This window comes from Micropterus salmoides, unplaced genomic scaffold (assembly GCF_014851395.1).
Source record: "Micropterus salmoides isolate LMB-PRFRI ecotype aquatic unplaced genomic scaffold, ASM1485139v1 Ms_hic_scaffold_22, whole genome shotgun sequence".
NCBI lineage: Eukaryota > Metazoa > Chordata > Actinopteri > Centrarchiformes > Centrarchidae > Micropterus > Micropterus salmoides.
The window spans coordinates 17,051,310-17,078,774 of record NW_024041373.1 but is presented as its reverse complement, the minus strand read 5'-3'; the positions used below and the strand labels follow the sequence as shown (position 1 = coordinate 17,078,774).

General features: G+C 39.6%; 1 protein-coding gene across 4 annotated transcripts in view; it reads left to right on the top strand.

Annotated features, from left to right (window-relative positions):
• The first annotated feature begins 2,943 nt into the window (after nt 1-2,943).
• Nucleotides 2,944-27,465, top strand: part of lrmda (leucine rich melanocyte differentiation associated) — a 215,230-nt gene continuing 190,708 nt past the window's right edge. For 2 of the 4 annotated variants that reach the window (XR_005447215.1, XR_005447216.1), the window contains exons 1-2: nt 2,945-3,201; nt 3,825-3,925. Coding sequence is in view for 2 of the 4 variants with exons in the window: in XM_038737157.1 (XP_038593085.1) it covers nt 3,160-3,201; nt 3,825-3,925 (143 nt within the window). In the remaining 2 variants the exon portion in view is untranslated. Of the gene's footprint in view, nt 3,202-3,824; nt 3,926-27,465 lie in introns of all 4 variants that reach the window. The other 2 variants (XM_038737157.1, XM_038737156.1) reach the window with 2 other exon arrangements.

Here is a 27,465-nt window from a genome sequence, read left to right as displayed (position 1 = left end):
TCCGCGTATGGGAGGTCCTGTGTGACGTCACACATCACGCAGTGAGGCAGAGGAACAATATGGTGTTCCCAAACTTTCTGATTCTCTCAACCAAGTGCCACTGTGACCCAAAAAACATGCAGGTTGGGTCCCATATTTCACCAAAGCACTCCAGCAGCTATTCTGACTCATTAGCACAGCGTCAGTTAAAGTAGGATGAACACAGCAGTGAGGTTTGGCTGCAATGTCTGCCTGCATGCATGCTCTCAGGCCACAGTGGCAAATAGAATAATGGCTGAGTGACTGGACAAAGGATAGTTTGGAGACTAAAGTCGGAACTTTAGTTATTAAAAAGTAATAATATACTCTTATCTTGTCAACATCAGGTTTTTTCATCCACACCCAGCAGCAGTTGGTTTGGTGGGTTGTGTCACAAAAGACTATCCCAGCAAAAGACCTGCAAAACTACACTAAGTTTTGGCTCTGTGTTAAATAAAAATGAGTCATTTGCTTTATATATTATTATTGCTTACTTTCATATTCCTTGTAAAAGAACTAGGCTATGTCATTTACACACTAAGTTTGTGTGTAGGAAAGTGGTACAAAGCAAGTACGCCCCCCCCCCCACACACACACACATTTTTTTATCTGAATTTTTTATTTTTTTTTTCCAAAAGTTTAATACAACAATACGGACCTATTACCCACCATGTTTTAATGTTCTTTGACCTATGTTAGGTGGCAGACTTCATATATGAAGCTTTGTTCTGCCCACTTGGATATTCTGTGGCAGTAGGGTCAAAATATGACTGGAAAGATAAGTGAGAGTCAAATAGATGTGGTAATATTTTAATTACAAATTCGAAATATAAGCAATTTAATGGTCACCCAGTGCCATTATATCGTCATCCTGTTATCTACAGTTAGGAATTTAGAGATATATAATCCACCTGACCTCAGGTCATTTAGGATATAATTATTCACAAAATTAACATTCAGGGCAGGATTGTACACACAGAAAAACAGTCTATACTAATAATGATAATACATTGAATTCTAGAACTTGACTAAGACATGCAGTTAGAGCAAGACTGCAGATAGTGCAAACTGTATCAGAATGTTTTAATACATGTTTTTTTAAATACAAGCACATTTGAGAAGTCATCATTATTTTCTAGTATGTTGCCAGCCATAGCCAGCAATGCCACAAACAAAATGTCATTGGGGTCAGGGATGATTTATTATGAAAAGTCACATATATTTGTATTATTACTAATATCAAGAGGTTAGTGCAAATGTATACAAAGCTAACCTGTAGTAGTTGTAAAGTAGTGTTTAGTCTTATGACTACTAAGAAAGGTACTGTATACTCCACATCACAGGCATTATTCAGCCTGATATAACCATAAAGTCTGTATAGAGCCCACATATATGACATATTACTTTCTCAGCAATGAAGCCTGCTTACTTATAAAAGTGAAACACTGTTTGAAAATACTTCCAAAATTGGCAAACACAGCTGGATTATCCTGTTTGGCCCCCAGAAAAAAAACCTGCAATGGGGTCCCCTCCAAATTCCCATCAAATACATTGCATACAGCAGACTATAGAGGGTAGCTTCATTATTTGCCCATAGACCCAGAAACCAACCTGTACTCTGCTGGAACAACACTAGTATCATGTACTACAAAAAATAACTTTAAAAAAAGAAAAACTATTTCTTGACACAGCGCCCCTCTATAAGACCACATCATAGAGCATAATGCAGACCCCAATTAATTTACTTTATTGATGCGAATCCATAAACAAATTTGTGATTAATCAAATTTACAACATGGGGATGTCCTGCTCCTCAGGCTGCAGGGCAGTAGCCTGCTTTGGCCAGCCAGCCTTGGGCATAAATCTAACCTTGTTTGCAAAGGTGGAAAGTAACTAATTACTTTTACTCAAGTACATTACTACAGTACAATTTTGAGGTAGCCTACTTGTACTTGAGTAAAGCTGTAATGGGTTAATAGCTACCCCCTGTATTCAATGGGAAAAAATACTTGCAGTTTTCAGCAATTTAAGGGTTGGTTCACTTAAATTTCAGATGCAACAAAAAACAAACTAACAACCCTGTCTATCTGTCTCTGAGATCTATTCCTTGACCTCACAATGCAATGGAAGAAAATATAATTTTGTCTGTTGTGCTCACAGTATTGTATCTATTAGAAACAGACATCCCATTTACACTGAATAACCCACACAACACATGATGGTCAGCTATTTTCAGAAACTATTTCTTTGAAAGAAAGTAGTTTCAGTAGCCAAAATACCCAAAATGTCATGGCTAGCTAAAATAGGGTAAGTAAGAAATGTGATTTGTTTTATGGACACAGGGGGAGCCCCTCATGGTACTCAAAGGAATGAGGATGATATGTAAAGTTAGCCAGGTCTACGTGGACAAGCCACATAAATGGAGATAAGCTGTAGGCTATATATATTATGTATTTTATGTGTATGTATATATATTAAGCTGTAGCCAATTATAAGTATTTCCGAGACATATTTTTGGAGTTTTATTGGACAAATTCCTTCAAGAATGGGGATTAGCAGACGAGTTGGTCTCAGCAGCACTTAAAACCTCAGAGCAAAAGTAGCTTTTGCTAACAAAGATTAAATTGAGACGCTGAATTCAGTTCAATGGACTACTTAATATATATTGAGAGAGATGCGAGATTTTTACATCTTGTGAATCCTGTGGTATGGTCACTGAAACCAGGTGTATTACTGATGCTTTTCAACAGGTGCTAATGATCTTACCTGGCTGTGAATGGTTTTTACACAGAAAAGTAAAACACAGTTTTAGAAAACAGTAGGTTTTCACACATATAAGGGTAATTTTATCCTGTCTTTTCTTCAGGAGACAGTCAGCAGCACTGAAATTGTGTCAGTGTCAAACACTGCCCACGTGCTTCCGCACAACAGCAGGTCAGCTGATTAGGACGGCACGCGGAAACTGTAAAGTCAATTGGAAAGCGCCAGTAGATCTTTAAAGTAGCCAGGCTACATCCACAAACATCATCACTTCATGTTGACAACAGCGTGATTCTTATGTGAGCAGCACTTCGGATATCAACTAAGTTAAGTTATCTAAAAAAAACATTTCAAGTGGGCTGTCATCCTCCGGATAAAGTTATGGCACATAACGAGTTGTCGGTCGCTTTGAATGGGACTCAGGTAAGTTTTTTTGGGAAACTGTTTCCGTCGGACTTTACCCTACGCATGTTTGGGCGATATTACATCAGTAACAGTTTTAAAAGTGGAGGTTATCGGTGCTTAATGTAGCCGATATGGGTTTTGTTTATTTCTTCGACACCACCAGTGTCATGTGACACACAGTAGCTAATGTTACAGTCGTGACTTTCAGTGTTGCAGTTCCTCCTACTACTTCCCCTGTGTGGAATAATGCCTCAAAGTTGCAGCAATATGTGAGAAAGTGTACTTATTGCAGCGTAGCAGCCAATGTCGAAACTGTTTTGTATTATGCAATATGTATGTATAACGATCACTGCAAATTATAAAGCAAACGAGTAGGCTATATATCTGCAAAACGAATAGCATGGCTTCAGTTACAAACTCCTACTCCTCAGGGTGTTAATAAAACGTCCTCACTGTAGAGTTAACTGCTGGATTATAGCGTCCTATATCACTCAAAATAAATTTGAATGGTCCCAAATCATTGTTGTTTTATAGGTGCTTTATCCTGAAACAGTTTTATATTTGCTGTGCTCATGCCAGGAATGCTATTGTATTATTTCTACTTATCTCACAAAAATCTGTGATTGTTTTTATTCTTCAAGCTTTCCTTCATCGGACATGACTGTAAGGACTTTCCAGACTTCCTTGGAGAGACATATGGCCAGTTTGCAAGAAGGCTGGATCTGAGCTTCAATCAGCTCAGGTAGGTGACCGATGCACATGCAACCTGTAGTCACCTGTATGCATATGCTGTCAGTCTCTACAAGTCTGTGACTGGGAGACATGCATCTTTACATCATGTGCAATTGAATGTGCGTCCGCGGTCTATAGGTGGTCAGAGTGTCATCAAAACATCAAGGAGCTGAATGAGTGTTAGAACTGGGCTGGTGTCACGCTGTGGCAGGATAAAAGGAACGATCGATAAATGTAAATAAAAGAAAAGATTCCTCTGTCAGGACGTGAAGGAACACCTTGTGGCAGCTGCTTTAGAGGGGGCTGCCATTTCAACAGCAGGACTAGCATAGTTGATCTGGCAAGTAAAAGAGATGATGGTTATGAGGTGCTTTTCTTTCTAAACCCTTTTCATGACTTTCAGGCCACGAAGCTATATAGAAGTGATTTTTTTTTTTGTGTGTGTGTGTTGAAAATTGTTGTCTGTGCTGGAGATGTGGAGACCTCAATTTAACTGATTGACATTGTGTCATATTGTAAAATCTGTCGTTTGCACACAGTGTTCAGACCAGCTGGAAAAATATGTTTCAGGTTAATGGATAAATGAATGAATGAATCCATTATTGAAGTGCCTGTGAGCAAGGCACTGTGATTGTGTGTAACTAGGGCTGGGCGATATGGTCAGAAATGTTACCACAATAATATCGATATGATATATTGATAATTATCATGATAAATATCAAATCATTATTTCTTTCAAGTTTAAAGGCTGATTTTTGCTCCTGAGTGAAAGTTGAAGAAACAAGATGGTTCATTGTGGTTTTAAACTATTCTTTAGGGTCAGAACATGACAAACACTTGATGCCAAACAGTGGATCATTTAACAAATCTGAGGTAGAACATTCAAAAGTAAAGTAAAACTTTTTCAGCCCCTTTTCCTCAACAAAATAAATATCTTAATAGAAAATGAAATGCTAACTTGTTTGTGATTCAAATTAATTAACTCAAACATTTATTGAACTTTTGTTATATTGTTTAGTGAGGAAAATTATATTAGTTATAATTATCATTTTATTGCCCAGCCCTGTGTGTAATTGTAAATTTAAAACATATGTTGCTGTAAACCACCAACATTAGTCCAAGGAAATGTATGATCTATGACCTAAGGAGACTAACATAATCTGTATTTGTGTGTGTACACAGTTTTGCGTAGTATGGACCTCCCTTTTACGTAAGGTGTCCCAGTCATTGTAAATGTGCCAAAATAACTGATCATTCAGTTTATCACAAGGGTTGGAGTTTGAGGGCTGCCTTTGGTAAACTGAACCTGAATACACAGATAAACCCAACTGCATGAATATGATAAGAAACAAGTTGAACAAGCAAGAACAATTGTGATAGCATTTAAGTGCTTTTGGTTTAAAACGTAATCAGCCACTTAAATGACGAACATAGGTAAGTGTAATCTCTCTGCACCCACATTCAGTTAATGCCAGAGCTTTTCCATATTAGTGTTATCAAACGGCTAGCAATAAGCAAGATGTTCATATCATTGTTAGCTTGCAGTAACTGGTTGCCTTTTGAGTAATTGCCCCCAAAAAACGCACACAGGATGATAGCCATCAGATCCTGATCGCTTTGTCAAGTCCCTGTTATTTATATTGCCCAGTATCACAAATCACAAATTTGCCTCAGGACACCCTCTGTCCTTAGACCCTCGAGTCAGATGAATATTAAAAACCCTTTTAACAGGGAAAAAATTTAACAGAGGGGGATAGAGAGTGCATGGTACAAAATACTTGGACACTTGAATAGTAGATATCTTGGCGTTACCTCAGAGGAAGTGAAAGCCTGTTATGTCTGGCAAACAGCTTGATGAAATCGGACTGAAACAAACCTTATGCGTGTTGGTTGCAGGGAGATCAAGGCTGGCATTATGTTTCTCATCCTTGAATCTGTCACATTAAGGACTTGATGTTTAGAATCAAATATGTATGACTCAGGTATTACTAATTCATTATGAATTTTGAGTTTGGCTAATCCCAAATGTCAGATATCATTACTAAACATCAAAGGGTTGGTATGGGCAGAGAAGCGGTGCAGAAGTAATGAAGTGGTGCTCGAACCATTTGGGGCTCATATCAATGAACTATTGATTGATGGTTTGCTAGTGGGTAAAGTGATCTGTTACATAGTGCTTTATCTTTTTCTCCTGTAGACAGCGTGTTTGAATGGTTCACATTGAAAATCTGTATAGCAAGCTAAAATAAGTCAACAGCGATAGTTTTACTTTTTTTGTTGTAAGCCTTTCCTATGTACATCCCCTGCATCCCTTTTGTAACGCTTCCTCATTTGTGAGGATACTTTTACAGTCTTGTGTAAAATGTGATTCCCACAAGTGAGCATTATTAAAAATGTTGACTCCCAGTGTAAGCTGTCTGAACACTGTATCTCTATCCATAGCTTTAAAGTATACATTACTGACCTGCTAGTGTGGCTATGCAAGCCTTTCCACCATACACACACTCCAGACCCATATATCCACTATTCTCTCTTTAAGAGAGTTCTCTGTTGCGATTGGTGCCTGTGCGTGCTCACATGACAACACTGGGAGGTCATGGGTGGGTGAAGCTGTGAAATTCAATAAGCAGCTCAACATGTGATAAAGCTATATGCTAACTAAGGCATAGCGACCCCCTCAGTAGTTTTGATCCCCATAAGAATGCACTGATGGGACCTGACTCACAGCTTAATGGTGGAAAGTTTTTCCTGTGAAGAATAATTGTATTTCTGCACCTCAACTCTTTGTGCTGCTGTATTTGCATGTAGCTCCTTGAGTAGAGTATGGTGGTAAGGCCAAAATCAAATACCACTGTATTTTTGACACAGTATCTTGATATAAGAATTAACAATGTTTTCAGGAAGACACTGGTGTAAGTACAGTTTGAGAAAATGTAATTGCTATTTTTGATTTGATTGTGAAGCAGGCAGAGGCATGCTTTGTATATTTTAATAATAATTTAAAAAAATATATCTGATACCTGCATGTGTTTTGTGTAGTTTTTACCAGTGGAGTTGATATCAGAATGAGGTTTATTGCCAGGTACATTTTTACATACAAGAAATTTCCCGTGGTATAAATTGGTGCTTACGGTACAAATTAAATAGTGTGTATGTGTAATTAATAAATAATATATATATATATATATATATATATATATATATATATATATATATATATATATATATATATATATATATATATATATATATATATATATATATATATATATATATATATATATATATATATATATATATATATCAGGAACTATCTGACATTAGATGTCAGATGGTAGAATAATCTGTGACACCGTGACCTCGTTTCAGTGCTCAAGCAAACCAGGTGTGAACAGACGCACATGTAAGTGAAACTCAGTGGGCTGCCTTTAGCATCATGCGCTTCTTTATGCTGCTTGACTCAAATCGAGAGAGAGACATTGCCAGAGTTTGTTGTAGCTAATATGCTTATTTCTGTCAGCTCAATTGACAACACTCATCCAGCAACCTGACAATGAGAGGCAATGCACTGGCATCACCTTTAAATGAGTCCTCTGTGTTTTGGTGTGTGTTGCACACATGCTTATGTGTATGCGCGTGCATGTTTGCTTGCAAGCCGCGTTTGTGCATCTGTCTCTGTGAGCATAACTGTGACTGGCTGGGCAGGTAATGGCAGGATGGAATTATTGTAGCGGGCTGTCAAACCCACACCTCTCCCTCTGTGTGCTGCAGTGTCAGGCTGTCTCCTCAATGTGTTGAAAAGTGTGGCTCACAGTGAGATTTCTGTCTCAGGACGGGCTTGGATAGTATCGTGTCGTCCACTTTGTTCCAGGTCAGGTGTGTACACAATGCAGGGAGTGGGCATGTGCTGTCATGACATGATTCTGCTCTGTGACTGGGGCGCACTGCTCTGGACACATGAAGTTTGAGGAAGATGCACGTCTGTGAGTCACGAGAAAATTCCTAACATTGTTGTTCTTTTCAGATCGAACATGGCATCTTGATAAACAAATCACATTTGCGCAGTGACAGCGTTTGTGAAACCTTAAGCCAAACCTGAAAGTTGAGTCTGCTTTATTTTACTTTACTGTTTCAGCTAGTTGATTCTGCCGTCATATGTTCTCTCAGCGCATTTGAAACTGATTACTGCACATGTAATATAAAACAATGCATGTAAAATATGTTACAAAAAAGTCATATATTTGCTTTAGTTGGCCATAATGTTGGTCATTCCAGTGGGTCAACACCTTTCAGACCACCTCATCTTTCCACAAATGCTATCTACAGCATATCTTTATTAAAGTATGGTGCTTAAAATACACACCAGAATATGAACCCATGTACAAACTATCACAATACAATTATTTCCACCTTTAGCATCTTCAGCTTTTGTTGTGACTGTGTCAGAGAGGTGTTGAGTCAACTCTGTGATCACTTTGGTGGCTGTAGTTTGTGATGGTGAATTACATTATGATAGTTATTTCTAAAATCTGTTCACTGTGGCAAAATATTGGAGATAGAAATGTGAACGGTTTTACAAATCCAACATTGATCTTTCACAAGACAATTTGATTGTGTTATCTGTGCAACACTGGTGGCTATTTGACCTGTGCTGTATATTTAAACAAGGAGTTTGGTGGTTTACTAGATTTGTCATTTGATTAGAAATGATTTCTGCACAATATATTCTCTGAAACTGCATTGCAGTCACTTCAAGCAACCATTGCATTCAGAAGAAAGTCACCAGTTGACCAGTTAATCTGTACCACCGGTACTTGACTCTTCCTCCATCATTGGTAGCTTCTTGGTTGAACTGTATTCTGTCGACTGCCAGACAAATTTAACATATCTTAGTAATGTGAAAAATCCTTTGCCAGCCTTGATTAGCTTGCATATCATCTTGCTAAGATAGATGGGTAATTCATTTCTTAAGGGAAAATGCAGTGTTGCAGTAGCAGCGGTTTACATAAAATACAAGATCAGACATACAGAACTTACACAAAACTTGCATTTGGCTATGTCAGCAATCACAAGGTAGCTAAAAAAATAAACAAGATGTCTGTCTTTTCACCGCAGTTACGGTTAAAAGTACATTATGTTATTGCACACATGGACAGGTTTTGGTAAAGTTGATACAAAATTTGAGCAAGGTAGCTGCCTTTCAATATCTGACCTCATGGATCTTGAATTCATTTACGCGTGTAAGAATTATGTGTAGCAGATGAGCACCTGACTTTTAAGTTGATATTCAGCCTGCCAGAAAGAAAGAGGGGACCGAATTGGACTTTTGCTTTGCAGATGAACCTCGTGTGTGTGTGTGTGTGTGTGTGTGTGTGTGTACAGTATGTGTGTGGCTAAGGGGGTATGTGCTCACCCAAGATATGTTGGTGATGGCAGGCGTTTTGCATTTTAATGACAAATCAAGTATGCTAACTCGCGTTTCAAAACGAAAGTGCTCTAAATGTCGCCCGGCTGTCAAAATGAGATGTAAGTAGTCTGATGAAAAGAGAACAAAGAAGACAAAGTAGGGAGGCTTGGTACACTGAGAAATGAAATAAAACCTTGTATGGCCTGTCAGCTGTGTCGTTTTATATTCATATCTAAAGAACATTATAGTATTACTCCGCCGCTCATGCCTCACTCATCTGTCTCTCCTAATTCGTCACAGGCACCGCTCTGTCTTTCAAGTTGCTGTATGTCAAAACGGGAAGGGGCCTGCTAATTGACAAATGAGTGTCACAGACATGAAGTGCTCCTTTTCTCTCCAAACTAGGTAGACTCTGGTTGTTTGATGGGGTGGGGGTGGGGAGGGGTCTGTTATTGGCAGAAGCCCAGTAAGCGGCATTAGACTGGTCCTAGAATGAGAAGTGACAACGGCAAGAGAGCCCGTCATTGTCTTGCCTAAGTGTTCAATCTTCAGAGATGCCGGTATGCAGATAAAGTGTCAGTTAGGAGGAGAGGATATGAAACATTGGCAGTATGAAGTCTTCAAATCACTTAACTGGGAGTGTAGAGTGTAGAGTGTGTGTGTGTGTGTGTGTGTGTGTGTGTGTGTGTGTGTGTATCTGTTTGGTAATAGTGGTGGCGTACTCTGTTCTGCCAAGGAAATATATTACATATCCATATCTATCAGGACTGTTTAGGCTGATATTCTAGGATAACCTGATCTGTGTCTCATAAATTAAGGAGGATGCAGAACTCTCACAGCCCTAAGAGATTTAAACCAGACAGATGAGAGGGACAAGGTCTGGCAGGAAATAACTTATTCATTCATTCATTCATTCAAGGACATTGATATTTTGTATCATTCTGTGGTTTGAAAAACCCGCTGAACCTTTTTAATTTTCACAGGGATATATTTTTTTTAAGTGATGTACTACTCCTGGGAAAGTGATGGGATGACATAGAGCTAAGGATGTTATGGTTAATGAATGGCATGTCTTGTTCCTCCATCTCTCCAATTTGGGGTTAAATCAGAATTTTCCTTTACGTGATTCCTGCAAAACTTTTTCTCGCTGTTGAAGGTTAAAGCAGTGCCAACAGAGAGCTGGAGTCACTGGTGAAGAAGTAATATAGTGAAGAAGTAAAGAGTAATTTATTTTATTTATCAAAATCAAATATGATATGATGATATAAGTCTTAAATGAGATTACAATTTGGACAGTCTCAGTTGTAATGTTGTTTGGATAGATCTTTAAAAGGTTACATTATAGGCATCCAATAAAAACATCTTGCTGCATTAAGTCAATTGAGACAGCAGCTTTCCAGTATAACTGAAAGACAGCTAAAACCTGTTTTATTTACTATACTTTTTTTTGGCAAAATGACAACTTGATTGATTGTGTGATTGAAAGCTCTTCCGCAAATTGCAACCAAACTCTGTGTGTGGTTCACAAACAGTAAGTATGTTGTATTTTGATCCACAGCTGGAAGCCCTACGTTTAACTCAAACTCATTTGGATGTAATATTCTCAATAATCACTGCACAGATTCCCTCATTTAAAAAGTACCAAAAACTATCATCTGCCATAACCAGCGCACAGCTTAATACTTCACTCACACACCTATAGCACTTGTCTTTTTCCAAAGGTTTGTACATCACACCACATTTACCATTATATACCTAGCCGACAAAGCAAAGACAGCTAAATGAATGAGCTAAGTGGACTAATCACATAAGCTGGTTCTTGCAAGGTTGCAGTGTTTTCACTCATGGATAAGTGAAAATATCTTTTTACCTCTTTAAGGAAGTGGCAAGTATTACCATGTCAAAAACTATCCACAGACACTGTGCAGCAGTCACAGATGTTGTCCAGAGCATTGCAGAAGTATACATGTATGCAACAGTGAGTTACACATCAAGACTCTAAAGAGACAGACAGCTGTCGAGAGTGTCAAGCAACCAAGAATAAAAGTACACTTTGTAGACTCTTTTCTGTGTTTGCAGAGATTTACTTAACTTGCCAAATTCACTTGGAATAGTGTGATGCAAATTCTGTTTTGGGTGGATTTTACTGTCTAAAGGGTATGGCTGGCTTTATTTGATGTTTTTCTAATTCTCAACAAATTCCATGAAAAGACCAAGAAACAATAATACTTTAGTGCACATCTCAATAGTTTCCCCTCCTTGTCTGTGCAAGCCTAAAGCCCATTTATTCTTACTGAAGATGGCCACTGTAGTTGTAAGCAAACGTTAATAAAACAGTAGCAATAAGGCCATTTGTTGGGACTATTTTCAGTGGCAGATTAATAGACATTTGATGCTGTACATATTTACAGCAGCAGGACAGTGTATGTGGGTTTGATTCTAAATAAACTGCAGTGCCCACATACATGGTAATGAAGGAACATGTCAACCCGCAACGGTGTGGTTCATTGAATTTCTTTGGATGACAATAGGAGTCTACGGCACAGAGGAATAAGCTATATCAGGATTTGTCTACACAGGCAATACTTGTTAGTAGGATTAACTTATTGTTGGTGATTTGGTCTTTTCATGGCGTTTGTTGACAATAAAAATATAGAATATTGTCATCCTTATCCTTTCAACCAGTCAAGCAGCCAGTTTCTTTACCCTCAGTGTAACATATATAGTATAAATATCTCTCTGTTAAACACAACAAAAGCCCACTGATGGCAGGGGAACCATCTGTTAATCACTGTCAGGAGCTGCCATCAGCTATCTAGACCATGCCGCAACCTCCTCTCTTCAGTGTAAGTCCATCTTGTGGTTTTGGATTCTGAATGAAATGGAACGTCTTTATGTCCCTTTTGTTCACATTATATATATATATATACTGGGCAGTGATGCCATTCCTTTTATGACTGCGTCACATTTTTTATTGTATATCCCAAGACGGATGGCGTGCCACTGACACTGAGATTTACAGGCCTTCAGCTTGCAGTGGCAGAGCTTTAGAAGGGTCTGCTGACATCTAGCCAACACTTTGGGGGAGGAGAATAAAAGCTGACATTTTATTGGCTCTTAGAGAGAGAGGGAGAGAGAAGAGTTTTGGGGGAGAAAGGAAAAGAGATTCTGTTTCTGTACTTTATATTTTTCAGCACCGCCAGCTGTCATGGGGACCACGCTAAAAAGAGGGGATTTATTGGGTATTATTTAGAAACTTGTCAGTGGTAATGACTACAGCTATGATTTCAATTATCACCCACTAAATATAGCTTAATTCACTGCCTTGCTGGCCATAATGAACCCTGACATAATTTTTCAAAAATTCAATACCATGCTATTTTAATATTTTATGTTGACCACCGATTTAATTTTCCTCCCTGGTGCTTGGCATGTGGCAAGGTCCCACTCCCTCATGTGCAGTTGGATAGTCAGAGCTATTGAGTTCAAAGCTGTCCTAGGGATATATTTTTTCCATTGACAGAAATCCAATTAGTTTTAGTACACAGTCTGGCTGAATAAAAAGGGTCTTAAAATCTACAATATGGTTTCCTTGGCGTTTTAGCAGAGTGCAAAGCCAGTGATGGATCTTTATGATTTGACCTGATGGGGCCCAAGTGGACATACTCCATTTTCTGTTTTGGCAAGTTGAAAAACAAACCATCCATATGTCTTACTCATTTTGATAGACGTTAACAGAGTCTTTTGATATTGTGTAAACATACAGTGCAGGGGTGCGCTAAGATCTTGACTCTCGTACATATTTAAACACTTATTAAATACTTTACAACTACTACACAAATTCTGCCGAAACACCATGTAAATATGAGCGAGAGAGGAAAAAGTCAGATGTATAATTCATAAGTGACATGCTTAGTAAGTAGCCGATTTGGGGAGCGTTAATGTGTGCTCAGGTTTTGACACAAGGGTGTGCATTTTTAAGCAAGCATTAAAAGGGAGATGATTAGGACTGGCACTTGGGCTGTCAATAACAAGCTTGCTGCTTGAAGTTGAGGTGGGTGAATTTCAAGATTGTAAAGCTGCTTCCTTTTTTTCAGTCCTCTCCTTCTGTGGCACTGGTTTTTAAGTACATAGCACATGCAAAGTCATTTAGGATGCCCGCCAGCGATTAGGGCCTCTCCGTATGAGCATTTTCTCATAAAAAAAAATTTAAAAAAGGGAAGAGGGCGCCAACTTATGTTTGAGACACAACCTGTGTCTCTCTTAGCCCATAACTCAAGCACTGTTTATGTTCACCCCATCACACTTAGCCATCTTCCAGATTGATGATGTAAGCAAGTAGAAGGCATGGAACATATTAGAACAGAGCATGGAGAGGGGCAGCCATACTTCTACTTCCCTCGGCTGGGTCCCAAATGGGGGAAAAAAAAGGGTGGGGGGGGTGGTTTGGAGCCTGTTTTGGAAGATGAACAAAGGAGCTTCCTTGGGTATGGTCTAGGCAGTTTTGGTCGTTTCATGGCTTTCAGTCTCCCACAGTCTTTCCTAGAGGGCCCAGGGGTGAAAAGTGAAGACAGATACATGTGAGAATTAATGCCAAGATTTTATACGATGATTGCAGTTTTTGCCATGTTTTGAATTTTAGGGGATGATTTTTTTAAGAGGGCTGCATGATAAATGTTGTCAGTAGATAAATAAATCCTATGACCATTAAATGCAGTTGGAAGCTGTTATTAGAGATAGCAGCTCTTGAAGGCCTCGTGATTACTAAAGGAATTTGCTGTTACATCGGGTTTAAGATGAGGGACTAATAATAATCTTTTAAACTTTTGTGGTTTGAGTCAGGTTTAATCACGGTTTGCCACTCTTGAAGTTATAAACTGCAGTACATGCAGGCCATCTTATTTGCTTGCTCTGCAATTTCAGGCCCCCAACAGCCTTCGTGGGTGAGTCCATGTTGTATTTTTTTTTTTGTTGGTTTTTTTGCACTCCTGTAGAATGCTTAAACCATCTCTGGCCCTGGACAGCTGTGCCACATTCTCAGCACAGCTGTAACTCATTTCCTGTTTCCATTTCAGATAAACGCACTCACATCTTTCACAGCTTTCACTTATAAAAACCACTGACTGTCCTTCCAAGCCGCTGTCCCAAGAACTTGATATTGGTCAGACAGGAAGATTTGTGGGAGATAACAGCCCCTGTGCTCTCACCCGGCTGCACTCTTGTTCTCCCCTTTCCTGTGTTATTTTGGCTTGTTTATAGTCGACATTTGCTTGTTCCATTTGTGAGGCATGAAGAATAAGTTTAGAAAACTGTAGTTAGGAATGAGCTCGAAAATCAAGGGCAAGCTGTGGGGTTTTTTTAGGCTACATCTGACATCCATCAGCATGGAAATATGTTTTAATGGTCAGGCAGGCTGCAAGACATCAGTAAGCTGTTGCCTCACTTTTCCACCCAGGGACATATTGAGATAAGAAACAGTGACGGCATGTTTCATGTCCATGCTGCTGACACGTCTGTGCTGGAAAACTACAAGGAACAACCCTTCCATGTTGGGGCCAGCAGTCTGTGTAGAACAGTATTCTTATTCTCTGTTTTCCCTCATAAAACACTGTCTATCCATTAGGATAAATGCATTGGCTCCCATCATAGTGGTTCCACTGTGAGCTGCTGACTGCACCATTAGCTGACAGTATGATTATGTGAACAACAAACCAAACAGCCTTCTGATCTTCTCTGTCTGTCCAGACATTTGGTGATGTTTAAGAGTTTCTCCCCAGTGGCAATGGTGAGATAGCTTTTGCACCGTGGGCACTGTAGAGTTTCTTTATTTTCTCCCTCTGTCTGGATCTCGGGCCCCTGGGTCCTCCAAAGCTCAGAACATGTCTGTACTCAGATGTTTCAAAACACCAAACAGCAGAGGAAGAGGAGTAGAAGGAGGCGGCGGAGGAGGAGGAGGAGGAGGAAGAAGAAGGGATAAAGGAAAGACGAAGGGAAATGGGAGGAGGGTAAGTAATCCTCATAGGGACGAAGTGTACATGTACAAGCAGACCAGGCAGAGAGGCCCAACAGGGTCTATAGACCTGTGATCTGAGGGCCGTTTGTGTGTCAGTCAGATCAAAGCCTTTTGAAGAGAAGGAGAAATCCCTTTACCTTCCCTGACTATGGCAACCCTTATTGGCAGCTAGGTAAGAGGAGGGGGAGGATAACAGGGGGCTACAGTGAGATGCTTCAACTTGTGATGGTTTTTCATTGTTATTGTTTCACAAGTAAAACACACATCTGTCCCAAAACATAATACAGTTTTAGGCATGTCGTTTTGGTTAGTATTAAATGAATGTAGTGTATATAGGCATTTTATTGTCAGTAGATATTACTGATACATAAATAGTCTTAACTGTCTAAAGTGCAATTCACTCAAAACTGCGTGTTGCTCTTCGGCACAAAGAGATATTTTAATATATATTCAAAGAAAAAAAGATAGCTGCTGTTTGTCACACAGACTCAAAAGTTTTCATAGTTTAATTGTTTGGTTGAGTTGGTAGATTCTAAATCATTCCTTTTTGTTAAAGGAAATACAGGTGAAAGGATTTCACAGTGGCGAACATGAGGAAATATCAGTTCCTCAAATGAGAGCAAGAGATTCAGGGGTTGGTGTATATTTTGAGGAAACATATTCATATCATTGGTACGAGAAAAAGTATTTATTCATCACATACAGTGATAATCCTACCGACATACCACATAAATTGTCACAGATATTGTTGTATTTGTTACTAGGCAAAGTAACAAGGAGATGGATTATAACCTGAATTTCATGTTTTTGCATATTAAAACGTTGCTGTTTTTTCCTCCTGCAAGATGTAATTTGCAGTTTAACAGTAAACAAGTTCCCCTTAAAGGGAGATCAGCTCAGAATATGAAAGTTGCTTGAAACTAAACAAGATAAAAATGTGTAGAAAACAGAAAGTGCCTGCTGATTATGCTGTCAGTGATTTAAAAAAAAATAATAATAATAATTCATTTTAGATAAAGAAAAGCCCTAATTTAATGTTTTCATTATAATTTTGTCTCAGGTCTGGTGGTGATAGTTACACACCTGTTGTGCACTTTTTAAGTTGTTATTTAGTTTGAGACATTTTTGCCTGATTTGTTTCATTATGGACTATTTAATTTGGATGTTTTCTTATTCAGAACGTCTTGTATTATAGTATCAGTTTAACTCCCACAGTTGTTTTTCTTCTCTGCATATTGTGATTTACAGTACAGTATATTAAAGTAAAAAAAACAACAAAAAAAACCAAACAATTAATTAGTAGGTGACAGTGTTGATACACAATGCACAGGCGTTATTTATTGGCCTTTAGAGACAACTGCTGGCTCTGGTTGCAATTAGATTATCCATCCTGTTGTCCTCACACAGCCTGACCAGGAACAGCATGGTTGCTGTCTTTGCAGACATTTATGGCTACTCTTGAGTACATACTGTGTCTTTATGACCTTTTGTTAGGATATCAGAATGGTGTGAATGTAGGAACAGGTGTCCCTGTCAGTCTTAATTGGCTACTGATGAGGCTTTATGGCAATTTAAGTTATTCAACCAGGCCAAGTGGTTAAATACTTCTAATTAACACTACATATTAATCTGTAGCATGAGCTTTTACAAATGTGTGGTGATAGTCATGGGGTGCAACTACAGAGATGTTAATCATCAGAACCAAGTTGAACATAGAGTAGGCCTATATATACACACAGCTGCTCTTTGCATGGAGTGCCAGACAGTCCGTCACTCATTCTCACCCCCTCATGCTGGGAACGTATACTGAGTGTATCCTTCCATGGGCCTGGCTGTTTAAATTAATTATTAGTTTTATAGCGAACCCTGAGGCCTTGCACAGGCGGCTAATCCCTGTAGAGGGCTAATCCGACCCCGCGTTACAGAAAATCAATGCTGGTCTTTGGTGTTGGCATGCCATCAGGGCACAGGGACACATGTCAGACAGGCCTCCTGATTTTTTCATGAGGTGTGTTTTTGAAGTGGTAGATCCAGTGGAGGATGCTGGAGGTACCCAGAATTGAAAGGAATATCCGGAAGCGAGAAAAGCCTTGTATGACCAAATTTCTCATGGGGTGTCGGTGATGCAAGTGTGTAGGTTATTGTGCATTATTTTAACTGGAAATAGACGAGATCTTGGAGAGAACTCATGCTGTCACAGATGTGAGTTGTTTAAACTAATAGTTAACAAATGCATAAAGAAAGCTTAGAATTACAAATAAAAATAACAGGTCCTAATAAAAAGATCATGTAACTGAATGTCATATATTTTTCAAAGCATAGTAACACCACATGATACTGTATGTCTCTGTATCTTGCAGTGAGCATAGCTGTAGATAATCATCTTCTGGATGTTGGATAGTCTTTATATCAGAGCCACCAATAACCTTCTGGTAACCTCTGTGATGATGGATATGTGTGGTGGATGAGTGTCCTGTAGGGTTCAAAGATTTGAAGGGATTTTGCATTGACTGACTGCAGATCAAGCAGTTTGAGTTATGTCACACTTGCTGTTTTCACTGGTTTGGTGGCTGAGGACCAGTGCCAGTTGAGTCTTGCTGTAAACATCCGGCTAAGCTGTTCGCCTGATGATTTGATGATAGGAGGAGATCGGGGAGTCATTTTGAAAATGTCAATTTTTGTCTTTTTAGTAATAAATCTTGTTTCATGACCCAAGATGAGAACATCCTATTTTGTCTCTGCAATGATACAGACAGTCTGTGTTTTGAGATCAGTTTAATATCTTGTCACATTTGATACTTTGTCAAAACTGAAACCACCATCCATTTTCTTTTATTTGTCAGGGTTTAATACCATTCAGAGAAAATATGAATATTTCTCATTCCTTAGTCTCATTTCATATTCTCGGCTGTCTGTCAGTAATTGGAGGAGAGAGAGGGAGAGAGAGGGGGACAGAGAGAGAGAGAGAGGGAGGGATGATCTGACCCACTCCCCTACTTTTTTTGCACCTCTCATTCTGCTTATTAGTTTTGGATTACCAGCTCTCTCACTCACTCACTCTCACACACACACACACACACACACACACACACACACACACACACACACACACACACACACACACACACCCCCACACCCCGAGACTGGCAGCTGAAGATAATAGCTTTCATAATGTGCGGAGTTTCATTCCAAGATCTTCTGTGTTTCTCTTTATGGGAGAACAAAAAATATTGAGCGTAGTCAGTCTTTTCATTTCCTCTTTTGGGAGATTAATGAGAGGAACAGTGCTGTCTCAAGCCTTTTTTGACAGGCTTCAAAGTCCTTGTACAGGAGGACTTGTGTGTGTTCGTCTGTGGGATTCACACAGGCAGGCAGTCATTTGCGTTTACACTGTGACAGTTCATTACGGAGGCTAGCACATGATCAAGACTATGTGCTACAAAACATTTGTTGCCAATTTTGTTTTACACTGACAAATTGATCAGATATGGTACTGTAGATAACAGCTCATTCAGGCCGTTGTGGGACTTAACTCACTCAGCAAAGTGATTTAAGTGTTTACAACAGCTGACCTCATCGTTAAATGTTGTTTGATGTGAGTTTCACTTAATGAAGTGAAATCTTTGTGGACTGACTGGGGCTCTGGTGGGGGGTTGCCACTATTGAATAATTGACGTAGATAGAAACATCTTGTGTCTAATCATGGGACCTGTGAGTTAGACCGTTTGCTTACCCTTGTTATTTAGAGCACAAGGCGACATTCATGTCAGGAGAATGTAGGGCTGGGCGATATGGCCAAAAAATCATATCCCGGTACTGTTAGGCAGAATTCCGGTATAAAATATATCGGTATTTATATATCGGCGGGGGGGGGGTTAGCGGCCATGTTTTTACTACTTTTAGTAACTTAGCTTGTTTCTTATTTCACCGTTTTAATTATAATTCATTCTACATCTTAAGTATCACTCTCTTATTGAATTTGCCTCCTTCAGGTCTCTTCACACTCACAGACCTAATGTCTCTGCTGCAAACACGTCAGTGTTCCCCGCTTCTTATGCCATTTTTCCATTACCAGTACAACTCGCCTCGCCTAGACTCGGTTTTGCTGTCCTCCGTTTTCCATTGCAGTTAGTAACCCAGAGATAGTACCCCTCAATCTAGCTGGTCATCATAGCGATGCCACACACAACTATATTCAATGCAACACACACACCAGGGACGCACACACAGTTGTCTCTTGATTTAAGTTAAAACGTTACAACATTACTCAGAATGTAATAACAGATAAGACGGAGGTAATACGAAAAAAGTACCTGGTAGCAGGTACAAGTACAAATTTTACACAATGGAAAACCAAAAGAAGGCGAGTCGAGCTGTTACCGTGCAGTGGAAAAGGGGCTTTAACTTGTCTTCTGGACTTTTCCTCCGGTGATTCTGTTCACAGCATGCAGTCAAGTTGACGACGTAGCCTATCAAAACAAAACCAACGTGGTAGCTAACAAATAACATCTGACTGGTGTGTTCACTGTCGCTTTACCTGGTCCGCTCTTGTAAAATATCCACAGTGTCACTTGTAACGTAATCACTGTGTTTCTCTGATAAATGCTACAATGTGTCGCTTAACCTGGGTGGCCCACCCAAGTAAAGTGTATGTGTGGGAAACACTGAATGAACTGTGCTTTTCTTTTTACAAGCCAGGTCTTTAACAGTGTCGACCAGAGGGAGGGGCAGGGCTGCGCGGTGAGGGAGAGAGAGAGGAGCAAATGCTGGCAGGACTTTCTGGTGTAACACCAAAATCTGTGACCTATCAGATTCTGTGACCAAAACCCAAACGACTAAGTTTTCCTAACCATAACCAAGTACTTTTAGTACCTTAACCCAACCAAGTACTTTTTGTACCTTAACCCAACCAAGTACTTTTTGTACCTTAACCCAACCAAGTACTTTTTGTACCTTAACCCAACCAAGTACTTTTGGTGCATTAACCTAACCAAACTGTAGCCGCTTCACATCGTCAACAAAGCCTCTGGCGCTTAACTTCCCATTGGGGTCACAGGATCTGGTAGATCACACATTTTGGTGTCACATCGGAAACATATTAATTAACCACGTGGACCCTGGCACCTATTTCTAGGAAAAACGCCTAAAATAACATACCCAAAATAAATCAGTAATATCTCCTCAACCATTAGGCCGAGATGCATAATTCTGGTCTCCTTTGAAAGGTCAGAAGCTAAGGAATATAAATCCATTGTATATTAACATATTTATTTTACCATTACAGACTACATGGAGATGAAATACAGAAAAAATATGATATTTTCATCCTCGCCTGGGAAAAAAAAGCTATATTTTAATGCAATAAACCGTCAAAACCATCATACGGTAGATTATAATGCACCGGAATATCTTCTAATACACCTGGAATACAGTGTAACTGTAAATTTGGTGTAAAGAAACTGATATACAACAGTTATTACACATTCTTTCAAAAATATACCAGGCATGTCCATGTTTTAGCTATATTTACTGTTTATAGGTTTACTTTTATTGGTAGTTATCTTCAAAACATTATTTCTCTCCATACAACCACATTCCAAATAACATAAAGCTTCCAAAACAGAAATATTGATAAAAACAGTCAATATATATGACCAAAAGCACTCCCATGCTTTACAGGCCCACAGGGGAGAACAGAACAGAACATCCTATAGGGCTGCAAGTGATCTTATTTTGTTCGTCTCAACGAGACGAATCCCGACATATGGATGTCTGTGTAGCTCCTACGGATCGCCTCCGCCAAATCAAACTCTTCTTCTCCATGTCAATCTGACGACAGAAACGAAACTTAACACCGCAGCTGATCTAAACAAGATGGCGGCCCGCCAGATGGTATCTGTTGACACAAAGCGCTGCTGTTTTTGGACGGAAATCAGCTAGAACAGCAAAAATTGATTACGCCCCCCATACCGGGTAAGTCCGTTCCCATGTTAACTAAACATCAAACTATATCGGTATAAACGGTATTGTCTAATTTCATATCTCTTTTGAAATTATATCGATATACATTATATACCGATATACTACCCAGCCCTAGGAGAATGTAATATTCGGATTCCTCATTCCTCCTCCATCACTCAGGTGTTACTATCAATCCATCCAACCCTTTTTAATAACTATTATCACTATTTCAATTATATTTTATATTTTACATTCTACATCTTTTGTAATTGGTCAAATTCATATAGTACACATCACATGATCATTAACATAATGGCGATGAGGCTGTGTTTGGGGGGCAAAAAGTGATATGCAATATGTGTGCTGGAAAAAATATGGGAATGCAGTGAAGATAAATTATGCAACCTCAGTAGGACCTCTACAGTGAGGAAAATAAGTATTTGAACACCCTGCTATTTTGCAAGTTCTCCCACTTAGAAATCATGGAGGGATCTGAAATTGTCATCGTAGGTGCATGTCCACTGTGAGAGACATAATCTAAAAAAAATAATCCAGAAATCACAATGTATGATTTTTTTAACTATTTATTTGTATGATACAGCTGCAAATAAGTATTTGAACACCTGTCTATCAGCTAGAATTCTGACTCTCAAAGACCTGTTAGTCTGGCTTCAAAATGTCCACCTCCACTCCATTTATTATCCTAAATTAGATGCACCTGTTTGAGGTCGTTAGCTGCATAAAGACACCTGTCCACCCCATACAATCAGTAAGAATCCAACTACTAACATGGCCAAGACCAAAGAGCTGTCCAAAGACACTAGAGACAAAATTGTACACCTCCACAAGGCTGGAAAGGGCTACGGGGAAATTGCCAAGCAGCTTGGTGAAAAAAGGTCCACTGTTGGAGCAATCATTAGAAAATGGAAGAAGCTAAACATGACTGTCAATCTCCCTCGGACTGGGGCTCCATGCAAGATCTCACCTCGTGGGGTCTCAATGATCCTAAGAAAGGTGAGAAATCAGCCCAGAACTACACGGGAGGAGCTGGTCAATGACCTGAAAAGAGCTGGGACCACTGTTTCCAAGGTTACTGTTGGTAATACACTAAGACGTCATGGTTTGAAATCATGCATGGCACGGAAGGTTCCCCTGCTTAAACCAGCACATGTCAAGGCCCGTCTTCAGTTTGCCAATGACCATTTGGATGATCCAGAGGAGTCATGGGAGAACTTTTTGGTCATAATTCCACTAAATGTGTTTTGGAGGAAGAAGAATGATGAGCACCATCCCAAGAACACCATCCCTACTGTGAAGCATGGGGGTGGTAGCATCATGCTTTGGGGGTGTTTTTCTGCACATGGGACAGGGCGACTGCACTGTATTAAGGAGAGGATGACCGGGGCCATGTATTGCGAGATTTTGGGGAACAACCTCCTTCCCTCAGTTAGAGCATTGAAGATGGGTCGAGGCCGGGTCTTCCAACATGACAATGACCCGAAGCACACAGCCAGGATAACCAAGGAGTGGCTCTGTAAGAAGCATATCAAGGTTCTGGCGTGGCCTAGCCAGTCTCCAGAACTAAACCCAATAGAGAGTCTTTGGAGGGAGCTCAAACTCCGTGTTTCTCAGCGACAGCCCACAAACCTGACTGATCTAGAGAAGATCTGTGTGGAGGAGTGGGCCAAAATCCCTCCTGCAGTGTGTGCAAACCTGGTAAAAAACTACAGGAAACGTTTGACCTCTGTAATTGCAAACAAAGGCTACTGTACCAAATATTAACATTGATTTTCTCAGGTGTTCAAATACTTATTTGCAGCTGTATCATACAAATAAATTGTTAAAAAATCATACATTGTGATTTCTGGATTTTCTTTTTAGATTTTGTCTCTCACAGTGGACATGCACCTACGATGACAATTTCAGACCCCTCCATGATTTCTACGTGGGAGAACTTGCAAAATAGCAGGGTGTTCAAATACTTATTTTCCTCACTGTATATATTGCATCTATCATGAAGTCAATTCATCATATGACTGACACAGCAAACAAAACTATACAGTCATCATAACTGTTGTAGATTTTCCCTTGAGATTTTTCTTTACGGTAAATGTTGACTCAATGCATGAGGCGTAAACTTGTTGTCTTACGCCGAAAGCAAAGCTGACAGATCACAATCAGAAATAATAACCTTTTAATTTTACTTTTGTTCTAACAAATTGATAATTATGACCAAACTCCAAATGGAAAGCTTTTTGTGAAAGACAAAAAAATACATTCCCGTTATTTTGCTGTACACAGGCGGCAGAATGCTTTACATGACTTTGATTAAAGGTTTTGAGAGAGAGGAGACATTTCTTGTGCTTTACGGCTCTCTTTGCCAGCTTGGCAGCAGCACTAGCATTTAAATGCCCATTAACGACCTTTTAACTGTCAGGATCTTTTGAAATATGGATATTTGCTTTTCTCGCTGCTTCAGAGACACCAAAATTACTTTTAATAGCAGAAGTGTTTGTATTAATATATTCCTTCATGAGCAGTAGGCTAGCCGCATATCATTCTAGTGCAAAGGAGTTTGCCAATGATGTCTGATTAGGAGTGCAAGGGGAGATTAATAGATGTTTTTTCCCCTCATTTGTTATCGCTCTTTTAGTGCATTGACTGACTACAGCATGTGATAAATAGAGGGAAGCCTCTGCATTTCCTGAGTGTGACACTATCTATTTACTCGTCAGCCCAGCTCTCCGTTGATGCGATGTCTCCTCTGACAGCAAATCCAAAGTCAGCTGCCTAGTCCTGTGCAATTTCAGCGGCAGAAGGGAAGGTGTTTTGGATCTGCATTTTAATCCTGGCCTGTTTAATGTTTGCCCCCTGACAATCTGGGCCAGACATCATTTTAATGGTATGTACAGTGATAAAGCCAATAAAATGTCAGAATGATTGATAATCTGAGCATTATAGCAATATGACTTTCCAGTTCTCCTCTGCGCTCCAATGATGGTTTCCAAATTGAATTCTTTGTGTGTGTGCGCGTGTATGTATGCACGCACACTCACATGGCATGCACGTGTGGGTCTTTGCTTAAAAGCTTAGGTGAGAAGAAAACAGAAGAAATCTTGTTAGTTTCTTGTGAATCAGTTTTTAGTGCTTATGCAATACATTATTTCCAAAATAACAAACCATATCGGCTGAATAGATTATCTCAGAATCTTTCGCCTGCTTACTGTATTTGTCTGGAAATATGGATTGGAGTTAGGAAGAATTATGAAGATTACCATATTTCTTCTGTTAAATAAATGATATGAAATCTTGCTTTCCTGTGGTTTATCAGAAACTGTGAATGTATGAGCCAGGTCTCCGAGGCCAGTGTGTGTTTCATATCAGTGCTGGCTTATTTTCGTCTACTGGGGACAGATGGGAGGTGGAGGAGAGGATGCCGTTCATATCTCATGACTTATGAACTCTTTCAAACAGGTGGACGTTGACATGCCGCTTATGCTGGTGAAGCAATCAAAATGTTACAGTTGCATTTTGTCATTAGGCCAGTCTTGATTGGTATAAATTTGACACTCTCTCATTATGGAATTTGTTAGTAACAGTGTAACAGTAATTTTCCCATTGGTGCTATTTTCATCCATTTAAACATTAACCTACAGGCTCACCTTGGGTCATAGGGATGAGATCAAATAGCTCTGGTTCATTGATTTATTGCTCGCTATTTGCGAACCAATAGTAATTGGTTTGGGATTGACAACACATGTAGGCTTGTAGTGCAGTCAGTGTCTCTATGGACCTGTGAAACAGCTCCTTTTATCTCCAGCAAAGTCAGAGCAGTCCTGCCTCTGACTGGCAGTCATAGAAAGCTCTTTGTTTTATGTAAATGGTGATTGATGGCATGTCTGGCACAGCCTGCAGTTTTTGACAAAAAGTATTGATGGCTGCTCTCAGTAAAGTGTTAGTCCAGGTGACAGAGCAATCCATTTTAAGATGAATGAGAGAGAGAGTGAAAGGCAGAGAGAGAGAGAGACTGAAACAGGAAAGTCATCTGCACTTTCAGGTATGAGTTACACATTTGTAACTCTAGTTCCATGATCACAGGAATACACAGACGTTGAGGTACAGTATAATGGATGTACTATGTAAAGAACAAATTCTGAAGAAAAATAAATTATCCCTGTGGCCAACCATGGTACTGCAATGAAGTGAAAATTAGCATCTATGAGAGGAACAGACTGAAAAAGGACACTGCACACTGATATGTGCTCTCGGTTTTTGTTTGTTAATGAGGCATTTTCTGCTTACGAGAGGTGAGGCCGTGACAGTCGAATAAACGGTGTGCAGATTTGGGTGTCTGTGCTGAAACTGATGATTAAAGTGGATGCCTGTGCTCTATTTAGTCAAAGCATCTAATGGTGACTGTATGGGACAACCATAGAGTGTATATAAGATGTGGACATAATCATCTTGACGTCACCCGTTTGTTTGTGGACATCCTTGAGTTTGGCCGATAGGGCGCTGCCATGTTGAGCTTTTGCAACCAGCGGCACTGGATGTGACCATATTTGGACGAGACGGTGGAGCTAATGGCTGTGTGTGGAGCTAGCTAGCTTGCTTAGCTAGGTGCATCTGTAATTCACATTAACTGTCATTTTAACAGGGCTGACAATTTTGTCTGGCTTACACCAGTCTTAAAACTAAATGTACTCACCAGAGAAAGTGAACAGCCAACTCCTAATATGCTTCCTCAACGGCGCTGTTTACACAGTGCCGTGGGAACGAGTCACTCTAGCTTGATTGACAGATCACCATGGTAATGACTCGTCAATAATAGATAATCCCGCCCTGAAGCATACTCTGCTTTATGGTCTATTTTCCTCTAAATGGGACCATAATTTACTAAATGAACATCATGTTGTATTGAAGAAGACATGAAACTAGTGATTGAGACCATAAACTCATTAGGAAAGTGTTTTACTGAGGTAATAAATCACCTGCGAAGTAAGGTCATTTTACCATTATTTCTAATGGAACCGGACTTCTTTTTGCAACCAGAAGAGTCGCCCCCTGCTGACTGTTGAATAGAATGCAGGTTTAAGGGAATTCAGCATTGGCTTTGCATCTCAGACCGGAAGCTTTCCACTTGAGGACAACCTGTATATTTTAAATACGCATAACAATAACAGTGTTAAAGGTGGGGCAGGTCTTTTATTATTCTTGCTCAACTGTCTTGCAAAAACATTCTTATATTTTAGTTGTTGTGTCTGCATTTTGCAGGGGTAAAAATTATTAAACTCGTGAATCATCTCCAAGCTTAACAAATCTCTAATGTAGTTAATGCACTTTGTTTCAGAGAAGTGTAATTGGTATTTTTGCTTTGACTTTTTTAAAATTTAAATTATAAGTTGATTTAGATATACTGAAGACAATCAACACTCTTTTCTTGTGCTGCCCTGCATTCCCAATACTGATGCTTTTATGTTTATAGCTAAAATAGGCCCCCAGATATTTACTCTTGTGAATGTAACCAGTAAATGAAAAAGCTCTCATGCCTTGTAAAAATACGCCTGTCTGTCATTTAAGGCTCGGGTAGTGGCTGTGGAACTCAGAGCATTTACAGCCACTGGATTTGTTTGAGTTGGTTAATGGGTCCATGATCCACAGGGGAATCCCAGTCCCCTGTACTCCATCTCTTGTCTGACTTTGGGATGATTAATGTGAATTTACATTTGCTCTATGCGCTTTTACACTCTACAGTAATGTAATTTCACTAATGGAGCCACTATCAAAGCGAAGTCAACTTTTGAATCTATGTAGTGTGGAAGGTTCAATGGACGAATCAGCCAGAAGCTGCGGATCGCAGACCAGTCTGATAAAAACAGGAAGTCTGTTATATCTAAAATCTCTTACCAAAACTACTCCAAAAATGGAGCTGGTTCTGATATGTGTGTGACAGAACCAGATTTAAGAGATGCTTCAAGGGGACCTTAACCCATGAAATCACACTGTCCTGCATCCAAAGCCCCACCCTCTAACTGCTGTATAAATAGATTCTCGTGACAGGGTAATTCATCTCTGGCCATGAAAACATCATCTTTAAAAGACAGCTCGCTGAGACCCTGCGCTTGTTAGGGGCCAGATCAGCAGCCCAGATGCCTGGGATGTAAACTCA